The sequence below is a fragment of the Mytilus edulis genome, chromosome 9, assembly GCF_963676685.1.
Source record: "Mytilus edulis chromosome 9, xbMytEdul2.2, whole genome shotgun sequence".
In the NCBI taxonomy this organism is placed as follows: Eukaryota; Metazoa; Mollusca; class Bivalvia; order Mytilida; family Mytilidae; genus Mytilus; species Mytilus edulis.
The window spans coordinates 38,550,122-38,570,262 of record NC_092352.1 but is presented as its reverse complement, the minus strand read 5'-3'; the positions used below and the strand labels follow the sequence as shown (position 1 = coordinate 38,570,262).

Sequence of the window (20,141 nt, the reverse complement as noted above, 5' to 3'; positions counted from 1 at the left end):
TTGGCCCCTTCCGTGTCATTTCCCTTTAAATTTGCTGAAAAGTCATACTTTAAGTCCATTTACAGTAACGGCTAATATTTGATTTTACCATCTTAATTTCAATTTTCATATTGAACACATTTGACCATTCAATATGAGTTCCCATGTATTTTTGTCATATATGAAGGAGGTTTTAGGTCATGTTTTCCTAAACACCTTATTGCTATTTGTCTGTCTGGATTGTTAAAACCACAAAATCAAATATTGATGAATATGCAAGTTTTCAACAATCCCGGAACATTAACAAAGATGTGTGTGAGAGGGTGAAAATTACCCTTCTGATGTACTGATATTTTTAGCACCCCAAGTGAGAATCTAACTCAGGACTTTCAGCACTGTAGCCATCGGTCTTAACCACAAGATCACGAACTCACATTTGATGAACTAATTTCTTCTATATTAACTGTACGTGCATAAATTCTGTATTATTTGATAACCAATCACATTCACGTTGCATGTTTGCATGATAATGGGTTCTGTATGAGTGAACTGTAGTGTATTGCAAAATTAATGCAAATTGTGACGTCAGTGCGCCTTCACGTGACATAATTATTTGTAACCAAACCGGGTTCTCATGTAATGTAACGGTTTATTTCGTCCTCTGTGATATTTTATCCTGAGGATAATTTGTCCCGGTAATTTTTTTGCAGGCATGGTATTTCATTTCACAGGTTGATTTTTCCCAGAGGAGTGAAAATCTATCAGATTTCTGTGTTATGCGGATAGTATGTACGGGTATATATTTGCCGTATTATATTTTACAGAACCGTGTGAAAAAGAGTCCCATTAACTACTATGTAAGTTACTCTCAATCAATATATACCTGACTATAATTATAAAATGTTTACAAAGGTAAGCAACTGTCTAGGGCCAGGTAAGGGAGGGGAAAAATTAGTATTAGTACTATTTCGCAGAACGATAAACAGATGCATAGACAGACCAAGGGGGTGGGGGAAATTTAGCTTATGACATATATGTAAGAAATCATTGAAGCTTGATGGGAGTGGGCAACCCTCTGGTCCATCAGAGCCCCCACACCTTTTTGAAAAGTTCTGGATCTGCCACTGAGATTTGCAGGTTTTCTTAGTAAAGATACCTTAAAATATCACAAACTGTGTGCTTTCCAGACCATAGTTTACATTTTTTTTCATATTTTGCCGTGTCAAAATGACCTAAGTTTAAAGGATAGTATATAGACCCAAAAATGGTATATCACATTCTACACATCAAGATTTTAGCAGGAAAGACTGCCATTGGAGTTTTTAACCATTGTGACTTTTTAATTTGATCTACTCCACTAATTAAAGTCGTTGAAGTAGAATATTTAATGTAGGTTTGTCCACATTTTGGTATATATTAATACATGTTTAGAAATAATGTTGAGCCTGTTCCTAGATGCCTGTTATAGACTTCAATATTTATTGTTTATTGAAAATAAATGGAATCAATTCTTTCAGAAAAGTTTAATTCTATGGAAATGTATCCCCCCTTTTATAAGTTGAAAAGGCTACATAGAGGTCAATATACAGTCTCCAACAGAAAACCAAAAAAGGAAAAATAAAGTGAATTTTGGAGAATTATTAAATGTACATGCATTTGAAATATTTAAGATATATTGTTTCAATTTTTTTAGTTCTTAAGGTTCCACATAACTACCATTTTAGAAAACGATTTCAATGCTAAGTCTATTAGAGGGATATTTGATTTTCATTGGTTGTAAATATGGAATCTTATTCAGTGGCAAAGGAAATAGACACTGACAAGTCTTAGATAACATTTTATATAGTTTTGAATTTTTCTTCGTCAGTTGACTAAAATTAGATGGAGGTGTGTTCTAATTTCCAACAGAGGAGCAATCAACCTATATCAATATGTGCATGAAGCAAATTGATAGTTGCTAGATACTGAATGATTATATCCACAATAAAGGTTTAACCTGTGCATATATACTTAAAACAAGATAAAAAAAGTCATGTCTTTTTCAGGACTTCTGAATCCAATCATGTAGTATGGAATGTTATTGAGATATGGTTTGGGTGGATGGATGGTCATGAAGGACCTGTAGTACAAAGTATATCACTGGATTTAGCTCTTTGTCTAAGTGTATTATTAAAGTACTTTGCTTTGAGCTCAGTTCATTGTTATGCAATTCATTCTTTGTGAAATTAAGATTTGACAGACAACTCTAATGGACAAGGATTTGTCAAAGTAGTATCATCTCTATGTACAATGTAAGTATTCAGGAGATAAAAGCATTCTATTTTGATTTGAACCATACATTTTATAAAAAAAAGTGGGAACAAATTTACCGGACAATGCTACTCCCACTACTAGCAATATGATGCTAGGTTGTTTTAATACATCTGTATTGCCTGCTGATGACTCGGCCCTGAGTGTAAACGGTCCTTCAATTAGGAGGGAAAAAAATTATAAGGCCTATCCAGTCTAAGGGAGCTACCATTTGATTTTTATGGGGGGAGCTAGGATGAAATTTGAAAAAAAAGGCAGGACAGGATTTTGAGTAAAAAAAAAAAGGCAGGATGAGTAACTTGGCAAAAAAAAAAGGCAGGATGACAATTGTTGTAAAAAAGTCAGGATAAGCTAAGAAAAAAAGAGGCAGGACCGAATAGACTGAAAAATAAAAAGGCAGGACAGAGATTACAACTAAAAAAAAAGGCAGGACAAAATTTTTCATCCTAGCCCCCCCCCCCCATAAAAATCAAATGGTAGCTCCCTAATCGATTTCTAAAACTATACTTCATTGCACATGTTCAACATTTTTATACAACCACAAAAAATTTGGGGTCGTAAATTGGTATCCTGTCCGAAAGATGGTTTCTGGATAATAACTTTATTATAAGTCAACAGAAATCAACAAAATTATAACACAACGTTTATAACCACAAAAGGAAGCTTGGGATTGATTTTGGGGGTTATGGTCCCTAAGGTTTAGGAATAAGGGGTACAAAGGTGCCCAAAACAAGCTTTAATCTAGTGTCGGTTTAAAAAGTTGTGTATAAGTATTTCAATTGTTCTGAAATTGTACACAATGTTTAATACCATAAGTAGAAGGTTCGGATATATTGTGTGGGTTATGGGACAAACAGTCTAATAATTACGGACCAAAAACAAACATTTTTGTAAATTCAAGACCCTTAATTGGAGTTTGTCCAGAATGGTTCTTGAATTACCTAATACCAATGCTTTATGAAATCTTCTTTGAAAATTGGAGTTATCTTTCTTTGTTCAGTCAACTTAAATCAATTATACAATATACAATGCAATATTCACTTTATTACGAACTAATAAATTAAAGCAGTCATTAATAACCATTCAGTGATTGCAAGCACTTTCTAGGGTATGCCCTTTTACAAATGGAAAAATTATACATTTTTTTAGTTTCTGATCTCTTAATTGAAGTTTGTCTCCTCTAAATGTTTCTCATTTCAGAAATTAAAAAGAAAATTTCTTTAGATATTTTTGTTTGAAAGGATTAATATTCAGCAGCATAGTGAATTGCTCCTAACACAAAAGCAAAACAAATATTTAAGTTCATTAGACCACATTCATTCTGTGTCAGAAACCTAAGCTGTGTCATCTATTTAATCACAATTCAAACTCAGAGCTGTTTCCAGCTTGAATGTTGTGTCAATACTAGCCCCAACTGTTCAGGCTTCGACCTCTGCAGTCGTATAAAGCTGGGCTCTGCGGAGCATCTGGTCCATTCATTTGTTTATTTTTCAATTTGTGTGAATTAACATAGTTACAGTAAATGCTAATTACTGCACTTTCATACCACAACAAATATTGTATTGGTACATGTATCACTCAAATGTGTATCCATATAACAAAAAAAATGAAAAGGAATAATTTTGCATTACCTTTTGAATACTATGACTTTTTAGATATGTAGACATATTAAGACTCATTAGTAGATGTTGATAATATTGGCTTAAAATGCTTGAAATTCTATCAGATTACTTTTGGAGCAGTTATGAGTTTTGAAATTAGAAAGATCATATCATATGCAACAAGTGTAGTAAGTTTCAAGTTGATTGGAATTCAGCTTCATCAAAAACTACTTTGACCAAAAACTTTAACCTGAAACTCCCACTTCCATTTTCTATGTTCAATGGACCGTGAAATTGGGGTCAAAAGTCTAATTTGGCTTTAAAATTAGAAAGATCATATCATAATGAACATGTGTACTAAGTTTCGAGTTGATTGGACTTCAGCTTCATCAAAAACTACCTTGACCAAAAACTTTAACCTAAAGCGGGACAAACGAACGAACGGACCCACAGACCAGAAAACATAATGCCTATCTACTATTGTAGGTGGGGGCATAAAAAATTTAATAAATAACACTCATAATGCTCAGATTGGTTGTCATCGTGCAACATAGTTAATAACACCATATAGAAAAAACATAGAACTCATTTTGTCATAAGACACTGTCAAACATCCATACATACTATCCACACTCATCTGTGTCCACACTTGTTATGTTAACAAAATAATTATTATTGAATTTTGTCGATGACCTGAGACTATTATACTAATTTGTACATAGCAGTATAGTTACAATAAGGGATAAAAAAATCTTTTAATGCATGGAAGTTGTAATCCTACATTCATTTTCTATGTCGATTATGCATGCATATATACAGTTGTCTTATTATCAACGTTTATCCTTAAGAAGATTTATTTTTAACGATTGTAGAAAAGATTACATACATAGAATGATTAGATTACTTATAAAGGTGTCCATCCTTTTGTGCGAGAAAATCACATATCAATTGTGTGTTTCGATTTTTAAGACCGTAAACTTTAATTTCAAGTTTAAACATGTTCAACATATTTTCCCGTAACTCATATAGAAAACGCATATTTAGAGAGCTTTAATCTCAATATGCTGTTAAAAAATTTCGGAATGCAAAGTAAATTAAAATATTTGTGTTCTATAAGAGTAGGAATTCAAGTTTTGCTTATTATTTATTTGAATCTGAGACTCATATAAATAATAAGCCGTTGTCCGGTGAACGAACTTGTTTTCCAACGACCCACAAAACTCCTTTTGAACGCTGAAGTTAAATAATCAATTATAATGTAATGCGATTATGATTTTTTTATTTGACCAAACCGGGTTATGCATTTTGAAATCTATGACGAAACCGGGTTGTATATGTTACAGGCATTTTCTAAATTTAGGCATTTTGTAAAATGACTGAAATTTTTAGGCATTTTCTAAAATGCCTGGATGATTTAGGCATTTTACAAATTGACTATTTTTTTCAGGCATTTTATAAATGCCTGAAAAAATTGTAAGGCATTTTACAAAATGCCTAAAAGACTAAAACTGAATGGAATGTACTCAAAATTTAATGACTAGAAATATCAAATAAATAATTTTATTCTATCATTAGATATTGCATGAAACTTAAACAGTAAAAGTGTTATAATTGTAATTTAATCATTTACATAAACACTGAAGATGACAATTATTTGTTGCTACATGTAATGTTTGGATGACAGCGACTGTTACACATTTGTCCTGACTTTTTGCAAAGGCAACGTTTAGTGTTACATCTAGTCTTACCACTAGCACTACAGCTACATTTTGTGTAACCCTGACCATCACACAAAGAAACTTTACTGACAGCTTTTCTAAAGGATATTTCATTATCATAATTTACACAATGAATAGCAATAAAACTACTGTCAGATAGTTCAAACTGATTCCTGGTGTAAAGTCCACGTAGTATTCCATCTTTAATTCCAAGTTTATAACCATGCTCTTCCTTTCCAGTAACAACAGCCATAAGATTACGCGGGTCTCCTTTCCCTCGATCCACATGGGGAATTGCAAGTTATACATTTGCTCCAACATCCACCTCTGTTAAAACTCTTTCCGATAGATTTTTCATCCTGACAGCTTGTTTTGTCATTGAGTCTGATGCATGCTTTCTCTCATTTCTGATGACCTCTTCGTTTGAACACAGGTGACAAGTAATAGTATCAGATATGTTTCCTTTTGAACACAGCTCATGTTTGTACTGTGCACAAGTAGAACACTGGATATTCGAAAAATATTTTTCACACACAGCACACACATGAACATCTAATTCTGTTTCCTGAGTTTCAGATAGATTTAATGCTGCATTAAGCCGGCTTTCCTCGTCAAGTTCGTTTGGTTTATCAGAGCTTAACTCATTTGGCCTGACATTGCTTATCTCATCTGGCTTATCAGAGCTTTGAAAATGCTGAATCAGATCATCCTCAGTCTGTAAAGAACCAAGAATCTCTTGAGGTAGTGATGATGACGATAGTCCTATCTATTAGAATCAGAATTTTCAATTAATTGGTTTTTAAATCTTTGTTCTGGTGTAAGAACAACATACCCTTCTGCCATGATGAAAAGAAGATCATTAATGAAATACAGAGTGAGTACTTACTCAAAGTTGTTGCTCTAAGGAGTTTCTAATTATAGACACTAAAACTAGTAAAACATAAAAACTTAACCTGCAGACTAGATTTATTAAGAATAATCTTAAATTTATTTTAATCTACACTTTTTTGTAGGTTTACAATATATTTCTATCATCTAATTCATATATTGCATATTTACACAATTTGCCTGAAACAGGCCAGGCATTTTGTGTAATTTTCATTAAAAATTTCAGGCATTTTACAAAATGACTAAGGATTTTTAGGCATTTTACAAAATGCCTGTCAACTATAGGCATTTTAGAAAATGCCTAAAAATTCAGTCATTTTACAAAATGCCTAAATTTAGAAAATGCCTGTAACATATACATTGACGAAACCGGCCAGTTCCATTTTGACATGACCCATTTCTCTCGTTCCATACACAGAGATACAATTATGGAGATGCTCATAATAACTAAATTTGCAATCTCCGTGTCAATATCTATCTTCCCGTACCTTTCTTTCCGTACAATGTGAACAATTTAACGAGAAATTAAACAATTTCGAGGCAAGGTTCACTCAATTCGTCATTTTGACATGCATTTTGACTTATTTCTCCGTTAATATAGAACGGTTGTAGAAAATATTGCATCTCACAATAGAAAATAGTTGTATATGTATATATATTCTTCGATATCATAAAAAAAATAAAAAAATAAGGAGAAACATACCTTTCTTTTGTCTTTTGGTGTTCCGTCATTGTGCCGGATGTTAGATACCATCGAGTCCGAGCAAATTTTGCCGGTGTGGTTTAGACACAGTGGAATAGTCCAAATAATTAATTAATTATGACTTCTGACAAGGCTATTTTTAGTCCAAATAATTATGACGTCTAGCGAGGCTATTTTAATTTTTTCTGGGACGCCTTCCTACGACGAAGGCGTCCCAGAAAGAAATTAAAATAGCCTTGCTACGACGAAGGCGTCCCAGAAAAAAATTAAAATAGCCTTGTCAGACGTCATAAGTATTTGGACTAGGCTATTTAAAAAAAAAATTCTGGGACGCTACGAAGGCGTCGTAGGAAGGCGTCCAAGAAAAAAGATAAAAATAGCCTTGCCAGACGTCATTTGGACTACATTTTGTAGTTTACGAAGAAAATAATTGTTACGGCCAGTACGATCGTTATGGTAGTTTCAAGATGGTAGTGCAATATATATGCATTAAAGATTATAATATCAAAAATATAATTAGATATTAAAGAAACATAAAATATCATACATATGATACAAAAGCTACATAAAATAACTGGCAAGACGGAACTATATTTTGGAGAATTGGGGAATAGTCCTTGGACATTCCATTAACCAATCACCATTCAATATATTTGTTTAAACTTTCATAATAATTGCGTATAAAGAAAATTTCGGAAGTTGCTGCGTTTAGAAATATAAAAGCACTTGTTCCAATCTGTTGAAAATCGAACGGAAAATCGTATCGTGTGAACAGAACGCTGTACGATTAACCTGTGCGACAGTGTCAAGTCGAATAGAAAATCGAACGGAAAATCGTATCGTGTGAATGCACCTTTACCTTGCTCTTGTTGTGTGGCATAACGTGTCTTATCATCTTGCTCTGGATGGAGCAGATAATTGCCAATTCTTTGCTCGAATTAGATTTTCCCACATATGGATGTCATGTTGTATGTTAGCTGTCTGGTTATTGGGAGATTTGTTAAATTCTTTGTAATTAGAAATGTCCATTTTTTCTATAAAAAGGCTAAGCACTATGATGTGTCGCTATCGCACCTGACCTAACTCGAATGATTCAGCGCCCTCTATCGGTCAGTGTTCTCTGTAGCGATGGATAGTGAGTCGGAATATAACGACTGGATTATTCTATAAATTTCTAAGTGGATTTATCCTCCATAGAAAATTATGATAAATAATTTATTTAAATGCCATTACTTTTGGACGTTACAAACGTTTCAAACGTAAACAGCTGGTCAGGGAGTTGGTATCAAATTAATAATTAATCGTCCTTCAAGAAAACAAATATTTAATACCATATTTTGTAAATTGGAAATTTCAAAATATACCTAACACGTCATTTCATTGGTCATACGAAGTAAAACACAACATCGTTAAATACTTTTTTTTTTAAATTATTCGTCAGTGGCCATCATGAGATTTCCGGTGAACAATATAAACTAGACGTAGTTATTGAGAGATTTCTCGTATTTACCAGGTAATTCTTATTAATTTTAAAAGGTTCTTTTGATATAAAAAAAACATTGTAAGATAACATTTTCTATTAATTAATTAAAAGCCTAATTAATAATTTTTTGATTATTTAGTTTACATAAAAATAAATATAGAATGTGGTTAGTGATTTATTTGATAAATTCTAATTAGTTAATTAAAAGTTAAAATTTGTATCTGTACATAGGTTTTATATATTCCCTTATGTTTTAAGACTGCATATTGTTTGATACATAAATACACAAATGCTTTTAGTTCTAATATCAATGCGATACTTTTAAAATATCACAGCGGTGTTTTTGTTATATCAATATTAGTACTTATTAGTATTATTATTTGACTGCTGTACCCATATTTTGACAATTTTACCTATTAGAATGTGATTCAAAACAGTGTGGCTGTGGCCATTGATTGACACATTAAATTCATCCATTGACTGGGACAATTTACGTGAACGTTTGTCTGTAACGACCACTGTTCACGACGTACCTACGATAGACATTTAAACTGTGGGGTCACCAAAGGTTTCTTAACGCCTTTAAAATATAAAATAATTCGAAAAATTAATCAGGAATAACCTTTATGTTTGGATTTATATAATTGATATAAATCAAAACATCGTGTTATTTCTGATTAATTTTTCGAATTACTTTATTAAGGTGTTGAGAACCTTTGGTGACCCCATAGTTTAAGTGTCTTTAAAAAGTACATAGTGAGAAGTGGTCGTTACATACAAACGTTCACATAAATTGTCCCAGTCAATGGATGAATTTTATGTGTCAATCAATGGCCACAGCCACACTGTTTTGAATTTCATTCTATGTCTGTTTTGTCCACGCATCGTTGAAAATATGACAGACTGATTTGATGAGACTGTCATACACGTGAGAGGTTTAGCACTATAAACCCAGGTTCAATCCGCCATTTTCAAAATTTGAAAATGCCAGTACCGATGGCGTTTAATAATTAATGTCGTAATCAAATAGCTAAGTATCAAAATTATTGTTCATATATATAACATTTAGCAAATTTTATAATGAACGCACCGAAATAATATATGTCTGATATGCTCGCAACGCACGCATGGAAGACTTTCTTTATTGATAACAATAAAACTAACTTGTGACAAAGATGAATCATACCAGAGACATATAATATAAATAGTATATGTCTCTAATCATACTGACCTCGTTCAGATTGATTCGACAAAATCTGACCTGTACTTTTGAATCTCCTTTTTTTGTACAAATTATACCGTTGGTTTTCCTGTTTGAATGGTTTAACACCAGTAATTTTTTTGGTTCCTATATAGCGTGGTGTTCGCTGTGAGCGAAGGCTCCGTGTTTAAGGCCCTGCTTTGATCTATAATGGTTCACTTTGATGGAAAGTTGTTCGAACTCATGCACCATCTTCTTATATCTATAAATCTTTTAAATTTCCCCTTATAAATAACTGCTTTCCAGTCCTCCAAAAACGTCATTTGGGTGCTGAATCTTTGGTAAAGTGCAATATGAACTAACACACTTCTAAGGTAGCAATACACAGTTAGGAGTTTAGTTTCGCATTTTGGCCCCTGTGGATTTTTCAAATAGGAAAGTTATTGTGTAATAAAATTTCTTTTTAGACAGATGAGTGCTTATTTAGCCTTCAAAGATGGTTTATAAGAGCATCACAGTTATTATTTTTACATGTTTTATTGGCTGTTTTCTGTTTTACAATCCGTCGGTCCAGAAATTAATGTACTGTTTACAAACACTCTTTTTCTACACGGCGAAGTTTTTGACGCAATTTTACAAAAAAATGAGATGAAAGACATATGATATTCATTGGATTTGCTGAATGATATATGTACACAGTTTCAGAAAAGGTATTACTTCAAGCGATTAAAATTCTACTTTTAGCCAAATTTTGGGGAAGTCTTTCCCCCCTTTTTGTAATATCTTATAACAAACAAATGCAGATTGTTGCCATGGATACACCAAAAAGAAATTATATTTTACCATTTTATATACTGGACATAAAATCTATGGAAGATTCTGATTACATACATATGCCCATATATGACACAAACGGGAAAAGTCTTTGATATCCAAAAAGAACTGTTTTCCTTCTCAATATTTTTTTTCTATGTTAATAATAAATAAATTTTCTGTTTGACAAGATTTTTGATTTTCGTTGTATCTGAAGTTATTCAATTTATAGTCTGAGGCTACTCAGTTGGTATCTTCAAAGTTCGATATTATTCACCTTGCTTGTTATTACATAAAATAATTCATGAAAATTATACAGCAGACGTATGTCGTGTTAATGTCACCCTGAGGAGTCCATTACTTTATATACTCAATGGAGTACGTATGAGTAGTGTAACAGCCTTCCATTCAAAATAAAAACATTAGACATGTGCTCTTAACCTGTTTCATTGTACCATTTGACTTTACTCATTTAAATAACTCTGGTCATATGCGCATGCTTTTGTATTTCTCATTGAATACAGAAAGCTCAGTAATCACATGACCAGAGTTATTTAAATGAGTTAAGTCACATGGTACAATAAAACAGGTTTAGAGCACATGTCTAATGTTTTTGTTTTGAATGGAAGGCTGTTACACTACTCATACGTACTCCATTGAGTATTTTATATTAATGTAAAATAAATTGAAGTAACATATAGAGACCTAATGAGTAACTTTTTTGATTATAGGTTTAAAATTATGATATGCATAGTCAGAGTTCGTATATATCATACATTAACATACATGAAGAAAAAAAATATTTATCTTTAAAAATGAAAATTTAAGAATTATTTTTTGAAGATTTATAGAAGTCAAACGGACTATACCGAGAAATCTGCCTTTCTTCGTACAAATGCTAACATTCGTCTGAAATTTCCCACAATGCAACTTGTTGATATAAGACAATATCGCTCGCTCTTCCATAGACTGCCTATGGGTAGTGCTCCACATATAATGGAGAACATACAAGAAACTGACCGGAACTGAGCTTACGAAAGATTTATGTATTTGTCGCATATTTTATTTTCAGTAAAGTATTTCATTTGTATTATATACATATATATATACCAATGATTAAAATTAGTGTTTGTTAAACTGCAATATATCCAATGAATTATTTCCGAAAAAGTGTTTAGTTCTAATTTTATGAAATTTTAATAGTTTTGTGAAAAGATCAAAGTCACGGGGGGGGGGGGGGGTAACTTCGATATTTTTTTGGTAGGGGTGTGCCATTTTTGCCATAAAAAACGTACCCATTTTAATATAACATTCACTGAAATTCAGTACCTATAGTTATATAAATATTTAAGAAAGAATGACCTATACTTATATACAATATTTAAAATATGACCTCAATACGTTATTGAAGATCAAATCAGGAGACAAATTTCCGGGGTTCATTTGGGAACTTATTTGAAAGGTGAACTTTCAAATGAACTGACTTAATTTAATATAATAATTGACCATTAATAATGTAAGATTCTCAATAGCATATTTATATATGATATGTAGATCCAGGAACATAAATGTTAGATATACTGTTCCCAGGTAGAGCATACCCCAAATCAATATACAGTTATCAAACGTAAATGCATTTTAATATAGGATGTCATTAAAAAGGAGGGTCATTCTTATATAAAATCTCGCAAAATTATGACCCATATTTTTGGCACATCCCCGTATACCCAATAAGAGGAAGTTACCCCCCCCCCCCCCCCGTGATCAAAGTAAACATTTTGTAAAAAAAAATATGAAAATTAAACGAGCGAAATAAATTTAAGTCAATGTGTTTGGTACCACCGTAATTAAATTATAATGTGATTGTAATAAAATGCAAATTTACATCAGATTTCAGATTGAATAAAATATAGTTATTTAGAAATTTTTTCGTTTTTACTACAATGTACTAGGCCAGCCATAGACAGAATATTGAGAAATACAATATGAATATCCTGTGTCGTACGTTCTGGATTCCTATACTTCATGTTCTGAATGGTAAATATGTTTATATTTAGATATTTATGATTTTGTCTTTGGATCAGATTGCGTGATGATATATCGTTTACAAAACTTTATATTGTTCGAAATACTAAGGATTTTCTACCCAAGGAATAAAGTATCTTTGAAAAACATTTGGAATATCGGTTCCTCAATACTCTTCAATTTCGTTTTTTAACCTTAACTTGTGTTGGTTCGAGCCTCACTCATAAGTCTTTTGTAGACATAACGCGCGTATGATAGAAAACTGTTATACACTGTTGTTTGATATAAAAGATTATGTGTGCACTCTTCTACGTCCCGTAACCCAAATAATTGCGATTTAAATAATGACAATAGTAAGAGAAACAAAATGTAAAAAAATGAGCAACATTAACCATAAAAAGATAAGAAATTAAGGGAAGCGCAAAATAGAACAAAAACATGCATGCGGGAAACTTAAAAAATTCTAACACCAGAATCAAATCCCGTGCTTACCAATCAATAGTGAGACCAAAACTTGAATATGCCTGTAGTTTATGGGATCCACACACAGCAGAATAAAAATATAAGCTAGAAATGGTACAGAGGCGTGCGGCCCGATATGTATGTAACAATTACCACAACTCCAGTAGTGTTACATCCATGTTAAACGAACTACAATGGCCCTCACTCACTGAGCACCGCCTCAAAACTAGACTTATCATGTTCTACAAGGTCATCCATGGACTCATTACAATCCCATAACTAGTCCTCATACCATCAGATACTAGAACAAAAAAATTACATACTGAAACATTTCGGCAAATATCCACCTCTAAAGACAGCTACAAATGGTCATTCTTTCCGCAAACAATCATCCAATGGAAATTGTTACCACAAGTTGTGGTAGCATGTCAAACCATTGAAACCTATAGAGATCAGTTGACACCAACTGTTCTCCACAACATAATTTAATTCTATAAATAACAATGTACATATTTTTTTAATCACTTGTTGTTTTCTTTCATGTAAATATCACCAAGTATTCTACAAATTTACAGATAAATTTTTGTTCATATTTTTAATCATATACTCCGCGCATGCAACGGTTCGTAATCTTCAATATTAACATGATTAATGAAGCTATAACTGTATATCAGAAGAAGAAGAAAAAGAAAAAGCAAATAAGATCAAATAAGGATGTCTAAGAACGTAACCCAAGACCAAAAACAAAAATATTAACAAGAACCTAACCCCCCCCCCCCCCCCCACCTAAAAAAACACCCAACTGAAATAAAATAAAACAAAAAGCAAACAAAGAACAGTGATCTATATCATGTATATAGTTACTTAAATCAACGTCGAACACCTGGTTTGATAGTTGTTGCATACAAATAAAATATTAAAGCAAACGTACCATCAACAATTTTTATAAACACGTCACAGGGACTTCTGATAGCAGATTAAAATTTTGTAAATCAATGTTTTTATTTTTTTTTTTATTATTTCCTGTCTATTTGCATTACTTTATTAACGTATTTAACGTTGCCATCACTATTTTTTTGTTTTCTGGCAATGTGCAGTTTACTATCCATATCCGTATACTGAAAATCCTTCAATGTGCAGTTTACTATCCATATCCGTATACTATCCATATCCGTATACTGAAAATCCTTCAGTATACGGATATGGATAGTAAACTGCACATTCAGAAAACAAAGAAATAGTGATGGCAACGTTAAATACGTTAATAAAGTAATGCAAATAGACAGGAAATAATAAAAAATTTTTAATTAAAAACATTTATTTACAAAATTTCAGTAATCTGCTAACCGAGTCCCTGTGACAGAAACAGAAGTAATACATCAATTATTCAAATATTTAATTAATGTGATTCCCACTGGTGTATTTTTGATTATGTTACAGTCATGCATGTAAAGAATTAATCTGTTGAGTATTATCAAATAAATAATTAAATGGACCAAAACGGTCAAAATAACAAACGAAATATGGCATATTGTCAACAATATCATCATTAAATTTTCTCCTGTAGAAATCTCAGGTGAATTGGAAATTTGAATAAATGTGTAAAATATTGAACATAACCCCGCCACATTATTTATGTATGTGCCTGTCCGAAGTCAGGAGCCTGTAACTCAGTGATTGTCGTTTGTTTATGTGATACATATTTGTTTTTCGTTCATTTTTTTTTTTACCTAAATAAGGCCCTTAGTTTTCTCGTTTGAATTGTTTTACATTGTCTTATCGGGGCCTTTTATAGCTGATTATGCGGTATGGGCTTTGCTCATTGTTGAAGGCCGTACGGTGACCTATAGTTGTTAATGTCCGTGTCATTTTGGTCTTTTGTGGATAGTTGTCTCATTGGCAATCATACCACATCCTCTTTTGTATATAATACGAATAAAATTTATCAATTTAATTTATAGATAGAGGCATATGAAAATAAAATCTTTTAAAATTAAAAAAAAATAGAATGAAAATCAGTTTCTCTTGATATCTCTTATATTATTATCAGCATAGTCTTAACATATTTTGTAAAAGAATGCATCTTTTTAATTTGTATCAAACTTATCTTTACAGCATCGATGATAGTCAAACATTTTAACATAACTACTCCAAAAGATTATGGAAGGGTTAATTTATCAGATTATTGTATCAAACCTACAACTGATTCCTCTTTCAAGTTCGAGGCTATGGCCTCCGACAATTTATGGGTGAGCTTGATTACGGATATAGGAGTCACCGGAATTGGATACCAGATAGGCATAGGATCTAACGCTAATAAATGTTGTGATATTCGACGAGGTATTGAAAGTGAAGACAACCTAGTGAAAGGGGAGTGTGTAGGCATGTATATTTTAATTACATAGGATCAGGGGATGTATTAAGGGGCCACGGAACACCTTAGGAAATCAACTCTTTGAAAATCAGCTTAACGTTTTAATCAAAAACTATTAGTTTAGAGTAATCAAGCTACTCAAAGATCAAAACTAGTGTTTGTCAAACTGCTATATATATATGAAACCCAATGAAATTATTCCTGTAAATTGTGTGGTTAAAATTTATTATTTTTTTTATAAACAGGTTTAAGTAAATATGTTGTCAACTTTATTTTAGTTAAAGTGTTGGGTACCCCTTAAATCCTACAATTATACCCAGAAAAAAATGTACAAGATACACATAATGTTTATGTCATGTAATAAAATTAGATGAATCAATAAGATAACCATAAACCGCCATTTTTTCAAGTCAGCAACCTGTAATTTAGGGGTTGTCATTGGTTTATGTCTGGTTTATTTGTTATTAATCATTTGTTTAGTCCGGTCTTAGTTTTTTTTTCTTTTTGAATTAATCCGTTGCATTACATAGCTTACTATAGGTTGCATTTCTGTAAATATTGACAATGCAATTTCCCATAGGAACTCCTTTTACGGCTAAAACTGTACCACTTTTACTATGAAGTTTTGAAAAAAATCTTATCCTAGAATGCACTACAATTTTTTTCAAAGGTCAAAATGTAGGGCTGTGCGGCATATTTTCAAAGTTTATATTCCCTGAACTTTTCAGAGTTTAAACTAACACTTTTTTTCTTAACAACCCCTACCTCGAATGAAGGGTTACCCCAGATTTCAATGTAAACAATATGCACATGTATATTTACTGGTAACATTCCCAAGTTATGTCTCTATGAGATGGAACACAGACAGCATAACTGGGAACCAGTATGTAAACAAAATTGATTTTCTGTGAATATTCTAAATCTCCCTAAAAGAGGCGTGGTTTGAGAAACAGCTGTATTTGCAAAGTGCAACCTATATGGCATGGGTGTTGTTAATTGGTGAAGAACGTACATTGGCCTATAGATGTTGACATCCTCATACTTGGGTATCTGGTGGATATTTTTCTCATAGTAACCATACTATATTTCCCTAATTTCTTCAATATATTTAAAGAACCATAGGTGTTTAATTGTTGTAATTCATCTTATAAGTGTTGAAGTGGTCGAAGTATTTAATGTGCAGTGATCACTAGCTTGCTAATACTGGTGTATGAGTTGGAACACAGGTCGCACGAGCCAGTTTTTTACGCGAACCTTTTCCCTGAAGGCACAATTCTCCCAACAACGGATGAGTGTAAGGAGTTTCAGTAAATGTGAACCACATTGAATGTATGCATCTAGTGAATAAGTACCCGTGAAAACCGTTTTCGCCATTTTATACACATATTGTACATGTCAACGATTTACAACAAGCTCACTCAAGCCAATATATTTTCAGATATATATATATATAACTTTTAAGGTAAATATCATTCTTCATTTGGGAAATAATGGAGGTGCCAAGCTCAAGTACTCATTGACTCTATAAAAAGTTATATTATATAATGAAATGTGATCAAGAATACATGAACGTGTTTATATTTAGATAACCTGTTGGACAGTTCTGAATATCTGCCATTCTGGATAAGTTGGAGGGACGGCAAAATTGAGGTCGGTTATGGCTTAATCGTTCGTAACACTTTTAGTAGATTTATAGTCTGGGAAGATCCAGAGCCACTAAATATTACTGGAATTATCCTGAGTAGTAAACCAGAAGGCAGTTGCATAGTCCATTATCCTACAGGTACGGTTCAAATGTGTTCGGTTCTGAAATTTTCAATTCTTTTTAGTTTAAACATATATTTTGCAAAAATAGCAAAACGGACTGGACAACATTAGAGATGACATATCTCAATATCGGTGCTCTACAAAACAAATATAGTGGCACAAAGAGGCTAAAAATACCACGGCCGTCATATTTAAACTCTAAAGTCGAAAAATAAACTGACAATGCTGTGGCAAAACACGAAAAATTATCTGAAAAAAACAACAATACAAAACAAATATAGTGGCACAAAGAGGCTAAAAATACCACGGCCGTCATATTTAAACTCTAAAGTCGAAAAATAAACAGACAATGCTGTGGTAAAACACGAAAAATTATCTGAAAACAACAACAATATAGAAAAATAAAGATTGAGCAACACGAACCCCCATTTTGCGCATTATCGACACATAATTTCTTTTCAGTGATGTTGAAAGCCAGTACCTTTTCAAATTCAAAACCGAAAAAAATGTTAATGAGCTGATCAAACCCAAAATAGACTAAATGTTTAGCAGTATTCATAGATGAATAAGAGCTATCAAAGCGCAATTCTGAATTTATAATTATTTAAAATTTTATTTAAGCAAATGGTCGCTAACATCATATCAATAGTCACATGCATGCCAGTACCGTAATACTGAGCTTATGGACGTGTGATACCACTGGGGATAAATAGTCCACCAGCAAAGGTATCCACCAAGTGGTAATATTTGTTAGGTATTTCGATAAAGATAGTACTTTTGAAGTCTGTATTGTAAACGTGCCTTGTAAAATATCGAATGTTATGAGATGATCGCAAAAATATGCTACGATCTGATATTTAGATAGCAGTACAGTAGGTTTACTTACATGAAGTATTGCTCTAAATGTTCTGCAAGTGATTATATTAACTTTTTGGCCTTTTTGTACACAAATTTACATTTTTTTCAGGAAACACAGTGAAATACACTAAAGCCTCCGAAAAACGTGGTACACCTGTCTTGCTAAGTAATTTTGTTGGATACAATGTTGTTGAATGCGCTTTCAGATGCCACATTGAACCTGAATGTATCAGTTTCAACTATAAAGAGTCCAGCAAGATGTGTGAATTGTCACAAGCTCGATTCTCCACACACGACGCACTTTATAATTTCTACTCCGAATGTTAATTTTATTTTGTACCGTACATCTATATGTAGTTGGTTTTTTATGTTTGTATATAACTTTGGTTTATCTCGGAAATACCGTACCATTCGGCAGTTGAAGCAATATTTACAAATAATTACATTAGATGCATGTTTCATTATAATATTTTATTCTGATTGGCTAACTGCACATCACGTGTTATTCCGTAAGCAGTTGCATTGCTCAATACAACTTTTCATTCATGATAACACGTGCTCCAACAATAAAGTGCACAGGTGAATTAAATAATAAAAAATGTAATTATAAGTATTGAATGCTTCTTTTTGAAACTTTATAGGGTTGTAAAAGCGTTGACCGTGCGTACATTTTTAGAATGAAGCGCTTCCGCGCTTCATACAAAATGTACTTCGGTCAACGCTTTTACACCCCAATAAATTTACAAAAAGAAGCATTCAATTTATGTTTACGTCATTATATAAAAGCAGCAAGTAGTTAATCAAAGTACCTATGATATTGCTTTGAATATTTTATGTAAGCCTTTTTGAAAATAAAAAAAAATAAAAAAAACTATCGAAATTATTGAATTGATTGCAAAAACTCAATGTCAAAGGTTGTATAATCCCAAAACTTTGATATAGCTTTTTGTATAAATAAATGTAAAAGGAACAGCAAATTGTATATAAAGGAATACGTTTATATGATTGGTCGAGAAGGCTTCCGGTAGTGGCTCTCGAAGTTAAATTATTTTGGATAGACAAACGGTTGACGGAACCACCTTTTGTAACCAATTTAAACACGATGGCGGCAATAATATCACAAACCGGCTTGACGTTAAAGTTTTAATTTTTAATTTTGACTTCGTGTTCAATGTTAAATCAAAACATAAACACAACATATTCATTCGAATGATAAGATATTGCTTAATTTATTTTCACCATGAACATAAATGTAACTCACGTGTTTGCCGAGATCGTCTGCTACTTTTGACAAACAATGGAAACGGAGATTATCTGTTCGGAAGCTGGAAAATCTGTCACCACCGCCTGTTAACTTTGAAATACCTCAATTTCATGACTAGCATGGAATCGTGTTTTTTTTTAAATAATGATGAAGTCAATTAAACTGGCTTTACAAGTATCCAAAATATATCATATCCACCTTCATTTTTAGAAATTGTAGTAATTTTATTGTTAGCTTGGTGTTGGGACATATTACAGAAAACTGTGGATTTTACATGCTAGTACTACAAAATGTATAAATATAAATATAATAAAAATTTACTAGAGAAAACCTATCTTATATATTTTATTTGAGTCTGAATGACAAATGAAAGGGGGAAGAGGTTTCTGTGTTGATGGTATGATACATCTGATTTATATTTCCATCACTTAGTGTCTTCTATCATTGTTCTTTTGCATTTATGTTATGTTCAAGAAACATCTTTTCTAGTTTGAACAAGACTTGACACAAATGATTTATGCATTACCTTACAAAATTGTTCATTGGACATGCTAATTACCTGATTGGCTGCCAAGTCTTTGGATAGATTCAGAATGCTAAATTGGTATACAAAAATTTGCCCCATCATATACAAAACTGAGATACTAATCTGGCAGTGGAGACATAATTGTATAAAACTTTCATTCTCAAGACTG

At 32.3% G+C, this 20,141-nt stretch overlaps 1 protein-coding gene across 1 annotated transcript in view; it reads left to right on the top strand.

Annotated features, from left to right (window-relative positions):
- The window catches only part of LOC139489705 (uncharacterized), a 70,685-nt gene extending 50,909 nt beyond the window's left edge, over positions 1–19,776 (top strand). Inside the window, exons 3-6 of the mRNA XM_071276436.1 lie at positions 12,649–12,733; positions 15,299–15,565; positions 17,143–17,340; positions 18,292–19,776. Of these exons, the coding sequence (XP_071132537.1) occupies positions 12,682–12,733; positions 15,299–15,565; positions 17,143–17,340; positions 18,292–18,509 (735 nt within the window). The 5' untranslated portion in view covers positions 12,649–12,681 and the 3' untranslated portion in view covers positions 18,510–19,776. The remainder of the gene's footprint in view (positions 1–12,648; positions 12,734–15,298; positions 15,566–17,142; positions 17,341–18,291) is intronic.
- The last annotated feature ends 365 nt before the right edge of the window (positions 19,777–20,141 follow it).